At 41.2% G+C, this 19,811-nt stretch overlaps 2 protein-coding genes across 13 annotated transcripts; both read right to left on the reverse strand.

Annotated features, from left to right (window-relative positions):
* Window positions 1-1,790: 1,790 nt before the first annotated feature.
* On the reverse strand, window positions 1,791-7,403 carry cipcb (CLOCK-interacting pacemaker b). Of its 3 annotated transcripts, none has more exons than XM_080881871.1 (4): window positions 7,025-7,403; window positions 6,152-6,301; window positions 5,880-6,052; window positions 1,791-4,657 (listed from the first exon to the last, which is right to left on the reverse strand). In XM_080881871.1, exons 2-4 carry the CDS (start codon window positions 6,258-6,260, stop codon window positions 3,818-3,820), a joined length of 1,122 nt encoding a protein of 373 aa, XP_080737997.1. In that variant the 5' UTR covers window positions 6,261-6,301; window positions 7,025-7,403; the 3' UTR covers window positions 1,791-3,817. The 3 variants fall into 3 exon arrangements, with proteins under 3 accessions (XP_080737997.1, XP_080737998.1, XP_080737996.1); XM_080881872.1 differs by having other exon boundaries at window positions 5,931-6,052; window positions 6,152-6,312; XM_080881870.1 differs by having other exon boundaries at window positions 6,152-6,312; window positions 7,025-7,401.
* A 5,321-nt stretch (window positions 7,404-12,724) lies between these two features.
* Window positions 12,725-19,446, reverse strand: LOC308397468 (vascular endothelial growth factor A-A-like). 10 transcript variants are annotated; one of them, XM_080883391.1, is made up of 8 exons: window positions 19,367-19,446; window positions 19,127-19,220; window positions 16,968-16,995; window positions 16,680-16,876; window positions 15,819-15,886; window positions 15,672-15,713; window positions 15,519-15,588; window positions 12,725-13,200 (listed from the first exon to the last, which is right to left on the reverse strand). In XM_080883391.1, the coding sequence occupies exons 2-7, from the start codon at window positions 19,184-19,186 to the stop codon at window positions 15,522-15,524; spliced, it is 462 nt and encodes a 153-aa protein (XP_080739517.1). In that variant the 5' UTR covers window positions 19,187-19,220; window positions 19,367-19,446; the 3' UTR covers window positions 12,725-13,200; window positions 15,519-15,521. The 10 variants fall into 10 exon arrangements, 4 of the variants coding, with proteins under 4 accessions (XP_080739517.1, XP_080739514.1, XP_080739516.1 ...); XM_080883388.1 differs by lacking the exon at window positions 19,367-19,446 and having other exon boundaries at window positions 15,519-15,585; window positions 19,073-19,226; XM_080883390.1 differs by lacking the exon at window positions 19,367-19,446 and having other exon boundaries at window positions 15,519-15,585; window positions 15,668-15,713; window positions 19,073-19,226.
* Between the last annotated feature and the right edge of the window lie 365 nt (window positions 19,447-19,811).

Below are 19,811 nucleotides of genomic sequence, written 5' to 3' on the forward strand. Positions count from 1 at the left end.
TCACACAACATGATCAGGAACACAGCATGTGGCATACACACTAGTATCATCAGAAACATAAATAGTCCATTACATAAGCACATCTGCACAAAAAGGAACTTCATCCACACAAAGAAACCTGGACAGCGACATGATAATGGCAACGATTACGCACGAGCAGGTAGCAACAAGTACATGTAAAGAAAGCACAGAGCGTTTTTGTGCTATTTTCAGTCGAAAGTTCAGTGACCTTTTCATACGTGATTTATTCCACTGGCAGTGAACCAGCCTCAAAACAGCTAGAACTTCAGAAGAAGGCCGTCCCGACATTTTTAAGATGTTTTTCTTTCTTGTTTTTGAACTGTGCAGTGAACCGTTAAGAAAACAAACTCAAAATTTATCCTAGAATCATTTACAGCCGAGGACAAATCGGTCAAGAGTGTTTTAAACAATTTCATAAACTCGGGTAAAAGTGCGAGGTGGAAACCTGGTCCAAGGAAAAATAAAGGGAATTCTGCAAAGACAGCACCTGAAAGTACAGAAGAAAGTGAGACAGTTGTAAAATGATAGTATTTGCTGTTGGCTGAGGGGAGTTAAAAAAACAAAGAGCAAAATCGTAGCGGCCATCCTGCTGCTCGAGTATCTCAATAAGGCTTTCACCAAGAACATAGGGTAGACAAATTACTCATCTAGCATTACAAAGCCATATGAAAAGTTAGATATATAGGCTACGGCGTGGAAGAATTTAGTTTTCTTCCATTTATTAAAAAAATGAATTCATAACTGAATGGTGGGTCTGTTAACATCTACTGATTTTAGACCATATAATCCAGTCATCATATTTAGCTTGTTATTGTAGAAAAGTTTAGAATGTCACTGTGACACTGCCTCGACATCTCGTCTGTGGTTATTGCAGAAAGTCAGTGGAAACTTATATGAGCCAAATGCATCAAACAAGGCGACACATGGAGCTTATTTGAGATAAAGTGGGAGTAAATAACTGATTACAAGTCAGGAATTTCATTTAGAGCCAAAGCGACTTCGAAACAACTTATTCTCAATACAGCTGTCTCGAGTACAAAGGATCTGAAAGAGCAGACTCAAAGGTCAGGAAAATACTCCAAACTGTTGCATGCTGGACGATAAGGTCACAAACAATCGCAGAAGGATCAGAGGGAGTGGGGTGGGAAGCTGTGTTATGTATTACAAAGTCGACTTTTACAAATTGTTTTACAAGGCCATGAGCTGAAGAGTTTCAAAACTCATCTGAACTTTGTTGCAGATTATATGGAAAATATGATTTCTGAGGGTCAAGCAGTCATTTATCCAGCCACAATAACCACAGCACTCTCAGTAGGAGAGACGCTAAGCCACTAAATCCTTCCAAGATTGTTGATGCAGATGCATCTGTATCTGTGTTGCTGACAGTGAAATTGGTGCACTGCAGTAAGAAAGTGGGTGGAGTAAGTTGGATGACCTCAAAGTCTTGAGTGCAACCTAAAAGGCTGGATGTCAGATAGCGCAACCTCCCTAAACTCACATTATAAATTTGGTTTGGGAGTAGCTTAAGAAGGAAGCAAATCAAAGAATTTACTGTGTTCACTTTAGAAACTTGTAATCTGCAGCTGGCACTTCCCCCAGAGTCAAAATATTTGCGATGTTGAGAGTTGAGGACAGAAGTGTTTACATGTTTGCCTACTGATAAAACACAAGATGTAGGCTGAGAGCACTCCAAATAAGCAAATACATGACAAATGCGCAACAATACAGAGTACCAACAATTCATTCAAGAAAGAAACCAAACCTCTGAGTTTTTGTTTGTGTGACAGACACCTCCACGTTTTATGGTAACATTTTAAATAAACCGTATTCATGCTTAGATGGCAAGTTTAAACAGAAGGTATATAAAAGTATCCCTCTGCACTAAGAGACCATTTTAAGTCAACGTAAGCACTGTAGAAACAGAACCGTCACATCAAATATTACACAATCACATGCACAATGTACAAAAACACTTAACACTGCAGAAACTATCAGTAATAGAAAAGATGAAAATGTTATTTATTGTTATACTACATAAGTCATATGTATAGATTAGTAGTGTGCTTATGTGTTGTAATACACTTCATGTAAAAAACAAAACAAAACAAAAAAAGCTACAGTACCATAGCTGCCATTAATTTCTGTCCAGAAATTGCTTCAGAGCTACTTTTACATTTCTTAGTGCAAATGCAAAGTTATCTGACATACACTGGGTTTGGATTTTAAGGCCATGATTACAAAAGAGAAACTTAAACTTAACTGTACATTAAAAATATCTGGATTTTGAAAGGCCATTTATGCACAACGACTGGTCTTCATCAAGAGTTCTAAAAGATGGGGTTTTTATTAGTGGACTAAAAAAAATTACAATAAAAAGTTGGAAAAAAGTAGCTCTATAAACACATGTAAACATACAGGAAAAACTCTGCTCTTGAAGGCAGTCAATATTGAAATATTAATATTACGGCCATGTGTTGTTTACACTCAAACAGGCCTTAACTACAAGTGGAAAAAGCCAAAAACAAAAACATTTACAAAGGGATGTCAGGGAAGCATTTAAATGGCCATGAAGACAGTTCACACAGGAACATCTGCCATCAACATGATGGGAAAGACAAAGTTTAACTGTCAACTGGCCACACCATAACTTTCAACTCACATTTTCCAAATTGAGCTTCAACAAAAGACACTGTGTAGGCACATGTAAGTCTGACTACGCTGACAGGCGAAGAAGCCCTGAACACATTCAGTGTGACACAAGAAACCGTCAGAGTTTTTGTTGCAACTGTAACTGCTGCATGAACTCAATTGGACTTGAATTTCACTGTCAACTTCGTGTCTGTCAAGCAACGCAAAAGACAACTACCATGAATGATGCAAGTAATTTTTGCAACAAGACATATGATCAGACTGATTTATACATAGATTCTCTTTTCAAACACCTTCTCATGTTGTATCCAGATTTAAATGACCAGTGTCAGGATTTAAATTAAGCTTTGTTGTACTACAACTACACTGAGAGAAGAAATTCTTAGAGCTTCTGAGTTTTGATTGCTAAAATTGTCACCAGCACGGACACAGCTTCAGTGGAAGAGATCTAGTCCGGCTCAGTGAGGAAGAACATTGAGCTGCGTCTGCCTTATTTGGTCCCCAACACAACAAGCCAATAGTAGTCCAGCAGTCAGCACTTGAAGTATGTGGCTGTCCAAAGCTGTCATTTTTGCAGCGTGTCCTTCGCAGACAGGCTGTTGACCCATACATTGCGTTTTTCACCTTTTTTTTTAAAGATTTCTAAAAAAAAAAAACCCAGAAACTACAGGCTGACAGCAAAGTGTACAATGTCCACCGAAAAATTTATAAGGGTGTTTTTGTATTTTCAATTTATAATCTTAGCACACCGACTGCTTCTTTCAATAAATATTTCCCCTCATACAGGTGCACAACACATGTGCACATTGGTGGCCAGCTGGCCGCCTCCTATAATGTTACAATGAGTGCGACTCTTAAATGAGAGACAATAAAAAGTCAACACCAACTTTTTTTTTTAGGTTAGCTTGGTGTGTCAGGGCCCTAAGGCAGCCAGCAGCCTAAATGTAGGCCACAGCATGCTGCCTATCTGAGAGTCCGGGGGGTGGGTGTGTATTGTGGGGCACGCATTACTTTCGGTCCATCTGTCTCTGTATGCAACCAACCACCAATCCTTGTCTTCCTTCCCATCTCAAGTCTATAGGATTACTATGAAGGCCTAGTTCAGGTCTAATCTGCTTTTAAACTGGACTGAACAGATCGCTCTTTCTCATTCTCTGTCTTCTTCCAAAAGAGTGGCCTGCAGTTTAACACAGATGCTGGTGTCTCCGCTCCGCAGAGCCTGAAGAAAGAGGTCTGTTTGTTTTTTCAGCCGGTCTATGTCGTTCTGCGTGCGCTGGTTCTGCTTGAGGAGCTCCTTGGTACGGAGTGTGATGTCTAGCAGGCCAGATTTGCTCAGGATGTTGTAAGTGTTGCAGAAGCGCTTCCTTCTTGTGTCAGCATCACCGTCACTGTCGTTACCTTCACTCAGTGAGACGACCGCTGGGGAAACAGGGAGTGTAAAGTTTTTGGATCCAGTAGCATGACTGAAAGACAGCAAAGTCGTACAGTCTGCCTGGCTGACAGCCGATGAAGGCCTCTCCCTCACAGGAGTGGTGTTGGTTTCTCCTGTTAAGAGACATGATCTGCTCTGGAGCAAAGGAGACATTGTGGTGGGGGTTGCAGGAAGACCAGGAGTGGTTGGGCCAGAGTTACCAGCACTATTACATAAACTTCTCTGTGGCTTCTCTCGCTGACAGTGTTCCCGAGTGATGGAGGTCAAAGTACTACATTTCTCTGACCCTGAAGAAGAAGAGGAGGAGTAAGTTGAGGGGGCAGTTCCTCTTCCTGAGGAGCTAGAGCTGTCCCCGGGATGTGGGGCAATCTTTGGGTAGGATTTTAGGATTGGAAAATACTTCTTAGGGCGTCTGTGTTTAGAGTTGGCCTCTTTGGTGCCTGAGGAAGCTTGACGAGAAACCACAGGCTGGATAAAGACCACCTGAGGCTGCTGAACCACCTCCACAGTTGGACTAAACCCCCAGGGCTTCAGAGCAGGAGGATTCTCTCCAGGCTGCAAACAACAAGAGGGATATTGAAAGCTCTGAAAATCAGGTCAGCATCACAGCTCATACAGTTCCTTAAGGAGCTCCTGGGTGCTCACATAGCAACCAGTTGTTGTGTGATCATCTCATTTCTTTCTGAAGAGTACCCACACAGTACAAGTCTACATACCACACTTTAACCCAAAAAGGACATATTTATGAGACAGCTGTCATTCTCCACTTGCCATCACTAGCAGAATCTCCAGTCTTCAGTGGGTTTAAGCAGTTTTCACACACAACCTTGGGACAATGTTGGAAGAATCAGGTCAAAACATCATCCTAAGTTACCCTTTCTCATACAACACATACAGACCCAAGTCCATTTCAGATGTGCTCTCATTACAGGAAATACAATGATACAGTGTTATAGGTGTAGGCGCCGGAGCTAATACACATGACACCCACTCGCTGAGGTTACACCATGCAAATACCTGTGCACAATCAAGCATCACACAGTGCTCTACTAGGTTACCAATCATTTAATGGAGTACTGACCACTTCTGACTTTGTGTTCTCACATGTGTCCCCGTCTGCTAATGTCTAGAAAAGCTCAAAGCTACAGAACATGTGTGAAAATGGTTTTAGAAACCACAGAATTACAGTTAGCAAATAAGGTTTTCGTTTCGCTTTTCTCAGTAGCTCCCCCATATTCTCTGTCACACATTTTCACACATCCAGTTACTTGCCATCTCTGGGGGCACTGAAATAAATCTTTTGCACACAAATATCGCTAAATCAACTTCCTTGTCAATATAGATGGCCTGGCCCACCAATTTCTGACTTTAATGTCAGGCCCTGACATGTGGCTCATTCCTTAGGAGATAAACAAGTGTGACCCAATCAGTGCACCCGAATTTATTATTTCTGCTAAAATAAACTGGAAAAACAAGGCAAAAAAAAATAAGCTTGAGATGCACACAGTTACATTTTATGAAGACAAATCCTTGAAAGCTGTACTTTATCAAAACACCATGTTGGTATCACCGAAACACAATTAAGAGCAACACCACTATTCCTAATGAAATTCTTCAGATGCCATAAGAAAAAAAAGGCATAATTAAGACAACGTAGTTCTTGGTTTGATACTGTGAATGGAATTCAAGAGATTATTTATTTTGGGGGTTTTTTGTTTGGGTTTTTTTTTCTCGTTGGAATATTGTGGTTTTATAATGAAGTCTTTCCCCAAATTACCTGCTTGAGCAGGACATTGTTCATGATGATCATGGGAGAGAGCCCACCCACCACTGCAAGTCCAGAAGGGTGGGTCCCTGAGCCAGTGGTCCGTGGTCCCTGCTGTACAACAGGGTGTGGTGAATCCTCAGAATCTGTGGTGTCCATCGTGCTCATGTGCTCTGAGCTCGCATCTATAGATCAGATGAAAGGGGTTAATTGGGGTTCAATTCAAATTAAATGTCATCTTCAGAAACACTTCAATATTTTGATATGAAGGAGTGTAACTAAACCTGAAAAGCCAGAGTCTCTCTCTGAATCAGCTTGGGAGCGTCCAGGCTTCATGATGACAGGAAGGTTTCCTGCCCTGGTGTGATTCTCTGCCTTCCTCTTTGTGGTCATCGCTCTTCCCGCAGCACTGACAAGGTCCAGCTCTCCGGAAGCTTTCACAAAACTACATCAGCACATCAAAGGCGAAAGCTGAGACAACACTAAGTAGGCCCTCTTTACATAGCAATGGCAGGACATAAAGTTGTAAAGTCAGAAATAGACACTGTTGGTCATCTTTTTAGCTGACGCGACCAGTTACATAGACATAAAGTTTTTTAAGACTGTAATAAACAACTCCCTCTTCTTGGTGTGGGTGCTTTAGATTCATTTGACCTCATTAAACAATTCCAGCTGAATTTATAAGAACACAAACCCACAATATTAGCCATTGGGTCATCTTTTATTTATATTTCACCCAAAACGTGTGTGATTAACGTAACTAAATGGAAATACAAGAAAACTTCGCCTGCATAAAATATAAATGTCAAATTATTCAGCTGTACCCAATCTACATAGATAAATACAGTCACTAAATAAAGCTATTACAGTGCATGCGATGAAGGGTAGTTCTTTGGGATAAATAACTACCGTTTAAAGTAACTTACAATAAGACAAAGAACACTTGTGAAACGCAAAATAGACGACCTCATTATTACAGTCAGGATTAGCTACGTTAAGCTAACCAACTAGCTAACCATTGTTTACGCTAACCAAAGGTTGATAGCCAAGCTAACGTCAGAGCGTCAACTCGCACTAGTACTATACTGTCACTATTAGTAGTGACAGTATACACACACAAAAAACCGCAAAACGTTTAAAACTTCGAATACACCTACTTCGTCCTTGGTGCTGCTTAAACGTCGTAGTCCTTAAAGCCGACGTATACGACCGTATATCCGGGTAGAGGCTATAGCTGCAACTCAACAACTTCTCTTCGGTGGGGTCGCTGGTGCTGCTGCCCAGATACGTTGACTAGAACTCGCTGGTCCACGGTACCGTACACGAGACAGACCGCCCCTCCCTGCCCTGTCTGCTCGGTCACATGTGGAGCACGGTGGCAGCCGCCTATAGCAGATAGGTTTAATTATCCCCTTTGAGGTTCAAAGTCAAAAGCTGGTAACCGATGGTGGATGAGTTTCTGGTCACCTCATATAGCAGCCATTGTTCAAATACGTCGAAATGCAAAGGACGGTATATTCGTTAGAGCCACTGTGCCATATTTGGTAGTTAAAGGCGTGCCCTTGTCTGGAGTGTCAGCCACGTCACGTTCTCTTAGCTACAGTGCCCGCCCACCTAGACTTCTCCTGCCTCTGATTGGACAGTGGCGCCAGCAGCTGAAAAACGTGACCGCTGCCAAATGTGTGGCAAGTTAAAGGACATTGTGTTCGCTGTGCAGTTAGAGGTGTACTGTACAGCGTAGGCATCTCAAATGCACCGTTGGGGAATCCAGTGACGTGAGAGTGATCTGTTAGACTATATTACATAATATCGTGGCTGGCCTGCAGCTAACCCAAGGAGCTCAAGTCTCCTCTGCAGCATGTCTGAAGAAATAAACAAAAGACGAGAACCTCGGAACGAACTAGAGGCCTCAAGTGTGCCGTATATGAGTAGACAAAGCCACACAATCTCATAAGAGAAGGAAAATGCTCATGTGTAAACATTTAAAATAATCAGTACCTATTTCGTTTAAAAGAAAAACATGTAAAACAACAGCCAAAAACAAAACGTGGTTTATTCTTGCGTACAATTGTGACCAAAAGGATAACATGAAAAGTTAAAACTACTTTTATAATCTTAATTTGAATACAATTTGTGTAGAGTAATGGCTATAAGGTGCTTGTTTGCATTGCACGTGACCCCAGAAAGAAAAGGGGGCAGTCAAGCTGAAGAATGAATCCTATGAAACTTGGTATAGCTTAGGAGGCAGCGGAGACTTGGGAGGGAGCTGACAAGTACCAGCAAGCCAAGCAGAGTACATTCATGGGAGTGGCTGAAGAAAAACCCGGGTGTGGAAGGAGTTCAGTGAGACCATGGAGCTGGACTTTCATTCAGAGGACAAAGAGGCTTCCCGTGTACATTGTATACTGTGCTGCTGACTACACATGGCATCATCCAGACATTGCTCAAGTGTTGTCCATCATATTTGACAACCACCAGTCTTTAGGCCTGTGTAGCTGGGGACTTATTCACTTGGTCCCATATCGTCACCATGGTTGTCACAAAGTGGCGGATAAGATATTGCCACGGTCACATGTCTTCAATACCTCAATAGCCAGGTCATGGAGTACTTCGAAGATCTCCTCAATTCAACTGACACACCTGCAGTGGAAGCTGAGACTGAGGACAAAGAGGACAACTTCCCACATCCCTGTGGCTGAGGTCACTGACGTAGTTAAACAACTCCTTAATGGCAGGGTTTCCAGGGTGGATGAGATTCACCCTGAGTTTCTCAAGGCTGTAAATATTGTGGAGTTGTTGACATTAGGTGGACGTCAGGAGCCGTCACACTGAACTAGCAGATTGGGGTGGTGGTTCTTGCAGACGTTCTTCTCATTACGAAAGGGGGCTGGTACATGTGTTCCAACCTTTGGGGATCACCCTTCTTAGCTTTGCTTGGAAGGAGGAAGGAGGAAAGATGTGGTTTTTGTTCTTGTCGTGGAATACTGGACCAGCTCTTTGTCCTCTGAAGGATATTCAAAGGTGCGTGGGAGTTTGCTCAGTCTACATGTGGTAGACTTGGGGAAGGGATTCAGCTGCATCCCCCTGCATGTTCTGTAAAGAGTATGGGGTACCAGGAATGATTTTATATATTCTGGTTATCTGTTCCATGTATAACTCTGGTGAGAGCTTGGGTCACATTACCAGTCATGAGTCAGAGTTTTTCTCTGTGGATGTGGGACTGCACAACACTGGCTGCCATTTGACACCATTTCTGTTTATGGACAGAATTTCAATGTACGGCCAAGGCATGGAAGGTGTTGTCAGAATGTCATCTCTGCTTTTTGCAGATGATGTGATTCTGTTGGCTTAAATGTGCAGAAACCTTCAGCTCACACGGAGGCAGGTTGCAGCCAAATGTGAAGCAGCTGGGAGGAGAATTAGATCCAGAAAAGGGTTGAGTGCTCACTCCAGGTGATGTCCTGTTAGTCCTATGTTAACATGTTTTAATAACTTTTCGTTTGGGGACTTGTGACACTGAATGTGACACTACACATTCTGTTTCAATATTTGCTTAAAATGCATTTAAACATAATTCAGAAACATTTTTGAAACTTCTAACTACTCAATTTTTGTTTGTTTTTTTGTTTTTGTTTTTGTTGTTGTTGTTGTTTGTTTTTTTTGGGGGGGGGGCATAAAGAGAGTAATACATGGTACTTATTTCTCATCTATGAATTCAGAATTCAGTGATGACTGATTTAATTCATTAAATGCTTGCTCCTTGTCTAGTGAGCTTGATAATCCACATTTGTGAAATACTATATAAGGAAGCGTTGCTTTCAACCACACTCTTATCTCACATGAACCTGAAAGGCCCTGTATGCAATACAAATAAGTGAATAACAGTACGGTGGCATGGTGGTTAGCACTGTTGCTGCACAGCAAGGAGGTCCTGAGTTCAATTCCGCCATCAGGCCGGGGTCTTTCTGTGTGGAGTTTGCATGTTCTCCCCGTGTTTGCGTGGGTTCCCTCTGGGTACTCTAGCTTCCTCCCACCGTCCAAAGACATGCACTTAGTAGGGATAGGTTAATTGATTAATGCAAATTGCCCATAGGTGTGAATGGTTGTCTTTCTGTGTGTGTTAGCTCTGCGACAGACTGGCAACCTGTGCAGGGTGTACCCTGCCTCTTGCCCTAGGACAGCTGGGATAGGCTCCAGTGCCCCCCGTGACCCTGAGAAGGATAAGCGAATGGATGGACAGTACTCGCCTGTTCTTTGCACACTGTTTTCTGCAGATAAAGGTCTTATAGTGTCCTCACATTACATACCCTAATCGTCTGCAAATCTAGATAACAGAGAGGGGGTTTAGGTTTTTTTTTTAAGAATTGGAGTGGGTTTTATTTCATGACCTTACTATGTTTCACAGTAAACCACCATTCGTGTATTCGGTGTTCATGACAAAAAAACAAAAATACTGCATGTAAAGAATTATCCTAAGTTTGCTGACTCTTTGTTAAATTATGCAATAGTTTTCTTGTGATTCTTAGCCATTTTGTGCATTTTCTGTCCCTGCATGGTTGATTTTGGTCAGAGAATAACTAGAAAATCAGTACTTTAAAAAAATGACTACGTGCTAATGTACTAATACATTCTACACTAACCGGAAACAACATTAAAACCACCAGGTGAAGAAGACATGAAAAGTAGCTAATACTGATTGTCTTATTTTAGTGGAAACTTTGAGTATTGGACTTTTCCAGGAACCACTTAGGTACATGGCAATCACATGCCTCGCAGTTTCACTCCAAAAACATAATTTTCATGGGATTGGTTCAAGAAATGCACACAAAAAATATTATAAAAGATACGAAGAATTTCCCCCATGTTTAAACTCTTTAGATCCAATCTTGTGGAATACCTACCAGATGGACTGATCAAGCCTGTGTCACTGAAGTCCCACCGTGCAACCCAGAGATTCGTGGATCCCTGGGAAGCATCAGTCGGACCTACACATTACAATTTCGTGCCTGAAAACTGGGGACCGGAAAAGACTTCTATCCTATTCTTTAAGTGATGAAACTCACCGGCATGTTGCAGTGAGCATTTACCAGTCAGTCAGGCACAGCAGTAATTTCGTCTTTGACAGCCTAATACAACTTCCTAAATTGCCTAGAGGTGCAGCATGCACACACAGACGTGTGCAATATTTCTTTTTTAAACATGCAATACACTATACGAAAAGAAAACAAGCATCATTTTTGATTTTTTGGTTTGCCTAGCTTCTCCAACACATGAATTATGTCTTTTTCATCCCAGCAAATATGTTTTATTTTATATTCCCTGAAATCTTAGCCTGATGATGTTACTGTCAGTTATTGTTAAATTTACAAAACAATTCACGATACAGAATGGTTTTTAAACAAGCGATTTATTCAATTTTTTATTCTGAGCAAACAACAAGTTAATTTTCATACAAACACTTCATCCAACAGCCAAACTGTGTGTTTGTGTGCGTTCATTCAGCATGGGTTAGTCTGTTGGCCAGTGTGTTTGTTTGTGTCTGACATTATATATACTATGTGGAACTTTCTGAATCTGTTCCTCAAAACTGTTCCTAAAACCTGATGCTGGGGACTTTTACTCGCTCTCACTCTGGGTAAGTTCACTGTCCTCACTGAGAGAATAACCCTAACTGTCCAATCACAGTTCTTGTGCCCAGTGACAGCACTGACAGGAACTCCCCTCTTTTCACTCTCTGTGCAGAGCAGTTTATACACCACTCTGCATTTAATCCTTATTTATTCAAATCTGTCTGTCTTCCAGAATGTGTCTTTCGTCCCCTCCCCTCCCCTCCAGCAGGTCACCCCTACCTGAGTCTGGTTCTCCTTTTAAAATGGAGTTTTTCCTTCCCACTGTCTCCAAGCGCTTGCTCATAAAGATTCGTCTGATGTTTGGGATTTTCTCTATTTTTTGTAGGGTCTTTACCTCACAATATAAAGCATGTTGAAGTGGCTGCTGTTGTGATTTGGTGTTATATAAGTAAAACTGAATTGATCCGAAGTTAGTATAAGTTCATATTAGTGGTTGGTTTGACTATGTATACACACCACCACCCAGTGCTCTCGAAACATTAACACAGAGGTTCTCATGAGGACTCCAGTTCCTGTTCCAACACGCCTGATTCAAAAGATCACCTGGGTATTATATGCTGTAACAGCTTGTTAGCAAGACAATCATCGGATCAATGGTAGCAGGGTGGCGCCTAAAGCAATCAGTTTCCATAACAACAGAACCTCTGCTTTAGTTTTTGCCCCAAGAAAAGTGATCTAACTGCATAATGTTTCCCTGAGGTAAGAAACCCCTAAAAAAATGCTGTTTTAGGAAACTAATTATATCAAAATCTATTTACAAACAACCAAATATACTTCTTTATATATTTGTGTACATGCTCATAGGTTTTAATTTAAACTTGTAAAAATAATATTAGTCTTGGCAGTAGCTGGCACCACATCCAATGTGGATTTTGTTCCTGACAAGAGTGCTTCGCCACCAGGTCAAAGGTCAGTCCCTCATCTCCTCCTCATTTTACTGAACAATAGGTTGCCTTCAGTCATTAAATTAAATGGACACTGCAATAACCCAAAAAATTCTGGTTTGTTGTTTGAGGTTAACACCACGCCACAGAGGGATAAACATGCGACCTATCCAGAGTGTTCCCCACCTTTCCTCCTATCACCGCTGGGATAGACTCCGATCAGAAAAAGATCATTTTCCATGATAAAAACATGATATAGGATTAAAATAATAATAATAATAATGACTTGGCTGGGGGGGGGTTCTCACTTTTTATATATTTATTTTTATTTTTAGTCATTGTGAACAAAATAGATACATATATAAATATTCTTTTATATACAAATGGCACAAAAATGCAGACAGCAGAATAAAAATCACAAAGACACCACATGCCATTAATCTGACAAGTTAATAAACACTTAAGGGATGGATTTAGGCTTTAAACCTGGTTGAAAAGCTCAAAGCATTCCAGCCATTATCTCTGATCCTATTCTGTATGTGTTCTGTATACTGTGTCTGTTTTGAAAACGTAACACAGCAGCAAGCTTAAAGTGAAAAGATAAATAGATGAAAACGGAAAAATGGAGGCCATGGCCAAAGGAACTGTACACATCCAGGGTTAGGGTTGCTTTGGTGATTACTCAGCAAAAAAACCCAAAACAAAACAGTATATAAGTTATAAAATATATGGGAATGGATGGAGATATGTGATGTTCACCACTCCATATTCACCAGGTGCAAATCAGCGAAGAGTGATCTTCTTGTCTGGAACTGGCACCTAAAAAGACAGAAACATACGAATGAAGGGGTTAAATTATTATTTTAAATAAAGATGTTCCGAATTGCTTGTGTCCAATCCCGCTCTATCTATAAAACTCTGGACGTTAAAGTCAATATGAGACTGGAGAGTATAAAAAGCTTCCTCAGATGACAAAATGGAAGGTTTTCACCTTGTTTTGTGTCCACTTGTGAAGAAAAATAGTCCTGAAGTTTTACAGGTGTTTAGTTAACATTAAAAAGCAGAAACCACCCAAACACTGCATCCAATGCTTGCCCCTTTCAAGATAACTTGAGCATATGTAGAGCCATTCCCTCCTATATAGTTAGATGTCTATGAGGTTGAGTGTTTTTTTTAATGTCACATCCCAAACTAATCCTCAAATTTCAAATGGGATTTGAATGCTATGATACCCACTGATGTGCTAAATTCAATCTCAGCCTTGCACATCACCACTAAGTTGGCAGTTCTGATATTTTACGATTGATTACAAAACAAGCCGACAGCGCCTGCGAGGTCAGACAGCGCCACGGTCTAAAGTGAAGTTTCTTAGAAATTAAAGGTAAATCATCCTCCTGGACAAACAAAGTCAACACTCAAACGTTCGCTAAACGTTCACATGACGACATCAAAGAGAATATTTATGTCCCTCAAGTTGCAAATATAGTTCAGCCTTCTGAATCTGATGGAAAAAATTAAAGCTGTGCTGCAACTGTGTGGTCCCCGGACCACTAAACAGTGGGTTGCGAGACAGCAGCTCTCCAGGCCTGAGTTACGGCGTACAAATCATGACCAGAACAGGCAGAACACCGAGACCACACGTGTTCCTCGGCTGCTTTTGTTTGAAAAACCTGCAGACCACCACCAAGCAGACAAACTGAAGTCCAAACAACTTCAAACTTAAAAAACCCCGAAACAACCTAAGTTATTTTCAAGCCAGTACTTAAAAGACCCAACTCAGTCACTGCAGATCCTACTGGCTCTGATGATATGATCACCGTGCTCAGCTGAAGCTAGTATCAAGTTTAAAAACTCATATCCTCTTGAGGCTTCTAAATTGAAATTCCCTTCTTGTGTTACCACAGTTCAGACAGTGACAAAATGAATTTCTCCTTTACTAAGGAGGCTGTGACTTTGGAAGACATCCAAGTGATTCACCCAGCGGAGACTGCTCAGACTACATTTGCACACCTCACCTCTTATGTTAGTTTCACCCAATGCAATTTTGCCCTAAAAAGAAAAAAAAAAGACTGTGGATTTCATCTTTCACTGCATGAATTTATTTGATAATAAGAGTTCCTTTCAGGAGGTGATGAAAAGACGAGCCTATTATGGGAGCGATTTCTGCGTGCAACAGTTGCAGAGAGCTACTTAGTGGCATCGTTTCTTTTGTTTACCTGCAGTACAGACACAGACTTCTTTCCAAATCTCACACCGGCCATTAGCAACCAAGGTTTTCTGTTATAAATTTGAAGCATCAAGCTCATGTTCGGAGGCACATTTTTGAAAAATCTGAATGTATGAGGAGGCCATTATGCAGAGCAACTTCATAAGGTGCCACCTGATGCTGTTGGTTACAATGTACCCATTTCACTCTTTGAGGCAAAGTTGTAATTGTGCATTAATTTACTGCTCATTACATAATAATTCCCCTTGTAAAAAAAATCAATAATAAAAGAAAAAAAGCACATTAGAGAGAGAGAGAGCTGGTAGTGTCTCTGATCTGTCTGTAAAATGATGGCTCTGCTGTTGCTCTGGGACTGAACTGCTTGGATTTATTGAAATCCTGATAAATAAAATGTATCTTCCCCTGCGTAGAGGTTAGATTTGAACATGTTGTCAGATGCGATTTCAAAGTCAGAGTGGAACCGTTATCCCCAAATGCCAGAAAAAAAAATAAACCTATGAGTTAGTGCAAACATAGTGAAGAGTTGTGCGCTCAGAGGCTCGGCTGCCTGCTGTAACTAAGAATGTAGATATAGAAGCCTCGGCGCTTCCTCATGCATGATATTTTTTTCTCTCCGATAAAAGATTTTTAAACTTAACCTTCAGACTATCAGTAACCCTGGACTATTGCAAATACTTCGCGACCTTACAGAAGCACAGACTCATCAGAAGTACTTGTTGAATTTATCCAGGGTCATCAAAGGGAAGAGCAACACAGCAGCACCCAGACTATTATGATATTGCTTAGCTTTGCTGCCCTTGGTGGTCTGGCAAAGGGGAGGAAACACTGATGAATGTAGCTGTAAATGCCCAAACATCATTTAAAAAGAAAAGTGTGTGTGAGTGCCACAGGGGAGCAATCAGTCTCTTACTTTCTACAGCCATTTCTTGGTATGTTTCCTCCTCCGAGGTCTGCTCTCAGTGGACTTGCTGCTGCTGCTGCTGCAGGAGAAAGACATCAGAAATATTGATGTTTTCAACTCTGATAGACAAAACACTCATTACTCACTGTGTTACTTACTGACTTAATTACTGATCTTTCATAGTACGGAAGATTCTCAGGGTCTCTAAGAGAAGAAACAAACCACAGACACATTTAGAAGTCAGCTGTGGCATAACTAATAATCTTGGATCTAGTGTTTAATAGAAAGATGAGGTTTTCAGTAAAGGACCTGCATTGACACTGCTGATGTTCTAGAAATGTGAGCTCCACGGGCTGTTCTTGGGAAGAAATCTTCAGCTGAGAAAATAAAAAAGAAGAAGCTGAAACTCTACATGAAGGTAAACACTGAATCTAAACAGAAAATATTTCTCCAATACTGGCTTCACTTCATTGGATTCCCATTAAATCTGGAATCAAATTTAAACTCTTTCTCAAGGTCTTGAATAATATCGCTATCATATCTTGAAGACCTCATCATACCATATCAACCCCAACAGAACACTTCACTCTCACACTGCTGGCTTACTTAAGGTTTCTAGGGTATTTAAAGTAGAATGGGACGCAGAGCCTTCAGCTTTCAGGCCACTCTGTAGAACCAGTTTGGAGGCAGGAGACAAACACCCTCTCTATTTTTAATATTAAGCTTAAAACTTTCCTTTTTGATAAACCTTATAGTTTGGGCTGGATCAGGTGATCCTTAACCCTCCCTTAGTTATGTTGCAATAGGTCTAATCAGCTGGGGCTTCCCATGATTCAGTTTTTCTTTGTCACTCACCTTTTTTGACTATTATACACTGCTCTGCATATCATCATTACTTGTTTTTAATCTCTGACTCTCTGCTACATGGTCACACAACCGATCACAGCAGATGGCTAACCCTCCCTGAGCCTGGTTTGGCAGAGGTTTCTTTCTGTTAAAAGGGATTTTTTCCCTCCCACTGTCACCAATTGTTTGCTCACAGGGGGTCGTCTGAATGTTGGGGTTTTCTTGCTAATATTGTCGGGTCTTTTTCTAACAATAAAGTGCTTTGAGGCGACTGTTGTTGTAGCGTTACATAAATACAATTGATGTGAACAGAACTTGATTCACCTGCAGAGTGGCGTTGCGTTCGAGGGTAGGAAGGCACTTGAATTCCTCACCCGAACAGTAACCAGAGCATCGGCGAACCACCACACAATGAGGTATGTAGTTGTTCTCCACCGACTGGGGGTACTCATCGTACACATACACCAGCTGGTCCATGACCTGACACGAGCACTTTGCCATCACCTCAGACAACTGAATTACTACATAAGAGGTTGGATCTTAATCTTTAAGTCATTTGCAGCAGGTAGGAGAGCCTTTTCAGTGGGCCATGATAAAGGGCATCACTCTTACCTGTATTGGGACCCCCTTCATCTGATATCTGCAAATAATAAAAATAATTCAATTTGTTTGTTTTGTTTTTTTGTTTTTTTAAAAAGAGCCAAACATTGTTGGAGATAATACAGGACCAGCAAATAGCCAGGAGCCTAGAAGTTGGTAGATCAATACAGACACTGATAACACCTATAATAATACCTATACCATCTATCTATCTATGAATGTCAGTATGTAGCCCACTGAATTGTGTTAAATTAAAAGATCTTGGGGGGGATGAAACGAATAGACATGAGACATGCACTTTGAAAAATGTTGTGTTGAATATCCCATCTGTTTGATTAATAGTCTATGGCAGATCATGTCAAGTTACAGTACAAAATGAAACGAGAAACCGTTCCTCCAAGACCATGGTGCTACATGTAAGATATAACAGACCATCAACACAGGACTACATAAAGCATGTTTGTATGAGATTTAAACTACATAATGTGACCTAAAGTCCTGGCCATGTATTTACTTGGTATCAGATCATTATCAATATTTGCAGCATTGCACAGCACTTGAGGAGACTTTCTCTAGTCAGAACCAGGCATGGTGGAAATGGTTTTCATTGCAGCTACGGAGCACCCTCTGGTGTAAAAATAAAACTAGTGCAGGCACATTGATGAGATAATAAAAAAAGGATGACGCAATATGGTGTGAGGAGCGCACTGCTGTGCGGCTGAAAAGCGGCAGGGGAAAAAAAGCTGTAAAATGAGCCAGCAAACAACAGCAGTGCTTCTGATTTCTCAATTGGTTTATTATCACGCGGTCAAAAAGCCTTGAAAACATGCAAAGAATAACAGTGAAGAATAGCTGCTGAGAATAGCTGAGCATTCTCTCATGGGACTGTTACACACTAACCACAGCCAAAGTAAAAGCGATGCTGAAAAAGTGAAAAGTAAAATGTGACACAGCATGAATTTTCTGAAGTTCTCACAGCCCGGCCTGCAGACTCAGGACTGGCAAAGTTCCCGATTTTTTTGAACCACAAATTGGGGCGTGCACAGTTGATCTTGGCTCTCTTCTGCCTTTTGAATGTAAGAGATCTCTTTCTCTTTTTTAAAATTCTCTCTTGGCCTCATAACCCTGCGAACACGGATGGGAACGGAGGCTTCCTAATCTCACACACAGACACTGCTTCTATAGCTCAGGCAGTATAAAAGAGCATAATTTAACGAGTTGGCTTCTGCCAAGAGTTGTTAAATGTGCCGCAGCATCCACCAGTTGGACCAGCTGCATACAACAGCTGTATTCAGCCATGACGTGCTGTGAACAACACAGTGCATTGATTAGGTTTGTAATTTATGAGGAAAGGAAGGGGGGCAGATTCATAAATGGCCTCCGGTCAGACTAAATCTGTGACCCATAGTGGAAATTCATAATAATGGTACTAACCAGTGGTTCTGTCTCACGCAGTCTGCATAGCACAAAGGAGATCTTCGTTAGTCTAATGCAATATTTTTGAAGGTGACTCTAAAGTCTTCTTCAACTCACATATCCCAGAAGCTTTTGGGAATGGATACTAAAACTATTCTGCAGTGTGTTAAAAAAAACCAACAAACCCTACACCTTATCACTGTAACCGATACTCGTTGTACGCTTAGCGCCCTGCTGGGTGATACTAAATGTGCCTATGTGGCCTCGGGTATGAAGCTGCACACCAAGAAGAAGCACCCAAGGGAAAATCACGCAGAAAATGTCACGATCTCCCTCATAACAGCCAGGAAACATGCAAATCGCATGCAAAATTACAGCTTGTGAGCGCGGTTTCAGCCACATTACAGCCTCTAGCTGAGCTCTGGGGCCCGTTAAATCTCTGTGTGCATGAGCAACACACATCTGACGCTATAGTTACGTCTACACAGATTATTGGTAACCCACTATGAATGCAGATAGCGCATTCACTGTGGGGGTACAGCTGTTTTATGCTGTCACGCGTGGAATCAAGTGAAAAGTCGGGGAAAAGGACAAGGTTAATTCTCTTTAACTTCACTAAACTCCAGCCAGAGAGATTCAGTCTTAAGTTTAGCCCGCTTTAACTTTGATAAGTAATGCAGTGATGGGTCTTAAACCCTTACCTTAAAAGGAAAATGAAAAAAAAAAAGAGAAAATCCAATTGGTGGTGGAGTTACCTGCGCAGGTACCCGCTGAAGGACCAGCAGAAGCAGCAGGATTCCGAGGAAAGTTTGCATGCTGCTGCTGCCGGGAATGAGTTCCTGCTATCCCCTAGTCGGCCAGAAAGAAATGAAAATGTTGAAGGGAGAGCGGAGAAGCGGCTGGAGCTTTTATAACGAGCACAGTCCCGCTGGGCGAGGAAGGCTGCGATGAAAAGCGCGCGCCAGCATGGCTGAATGTATACTATATACGCTTACCATTAACCGGTGACTGTTGCAGAAAAGAATTCAAGGGAAGTGGTGATGTAAAATCAGTCCGTCCTGTCGCTCACGTACACCAACACCAGTCCCTGGGGAAATGATCCTAATGAAGCCTCGTGACTGTCTAAACCTGAGCTTAACGTTTCAGAAGTCAGTCGAATACATTTATACAAGTTTCCAACCTTCTCTCATTTCTTTATATTTTGTTCCAAACTTTTTTCTCCATTCTGGCTGCTTTTTCACTCGTTTTCAGTCCAGTTCTTGCACCTGACCATTTTCAGTGGAAAGTTTTGGTTGTTTGTTAAACCACTTAACGCTGACCTGTGAATCATTAAACCATAAAAAATAAAAAATAAAAACAACTTGATAAAGAACCAGCTTTAAATTGTATCCTTAGGCTCTTTCGTATTTATTGTATAAATATTTCTAGTTTCTTTTAGAA

Source organism: Rhamphochromis sp. 'chilingali', assembly GCF_963969265.1.
Source record: "Rhamphochromis sp. 'chilingali' genome assembly, chromosome: 5".
Lineage (NCBI taxonomy): Eukaryota > Metazoa > Chordata > Actinopteri > Cichliformes > Cichlidae > Rhamphochromis > Rhamphochromis sp. 'chilingali'.

Bases quoted from the DNA above. Each gene is read 5' to 3' on its own strand.
- LOC308397468 (XM_080883388.1), bottom strand. From the start codon at position 19,186: ATGCAAACTTTCCTCGGAATCCTGCTGCTTCTGCTGGTCCTTCAGCGG. The intron at 16,996-19,072 runs GTAAGGGTTTAA...TATTATTTGCAG, and splicing joins TTTTTCATTTTCCTTTTAAG to ATATCAGATGAAGGGGGTCC. The intron at 15,887-16,679 runs GTGAATCAAGTT...TTATTTTCTCAG, and splicing joins AACGCAACGCCACTCTGCAG to CTGAAGATTTCTTCCCAAGA.
- cipcb (XM_080881871.1), bottom strand. From the start codon at position 6,260: ATGACCACAAAGAGGAAGGCAGAGAATCACACCAGGGCAGGAAACCTT. The intron at 6,053-6,151 runs GTTTAGTTACAC...TCTGATCTATAG, and splicing joins GAGAGACTCTGGCTTTTCAG to ATGCGAGCTCAGAGCACATG. The intron at 4,658-5,879 runs GTAATTTGGGGA...TGTTGTTTGCAG, and splicing joins ACAATGTCCTGCTCAAGCAG to CCTGGAGAGAATCCTCCTGC.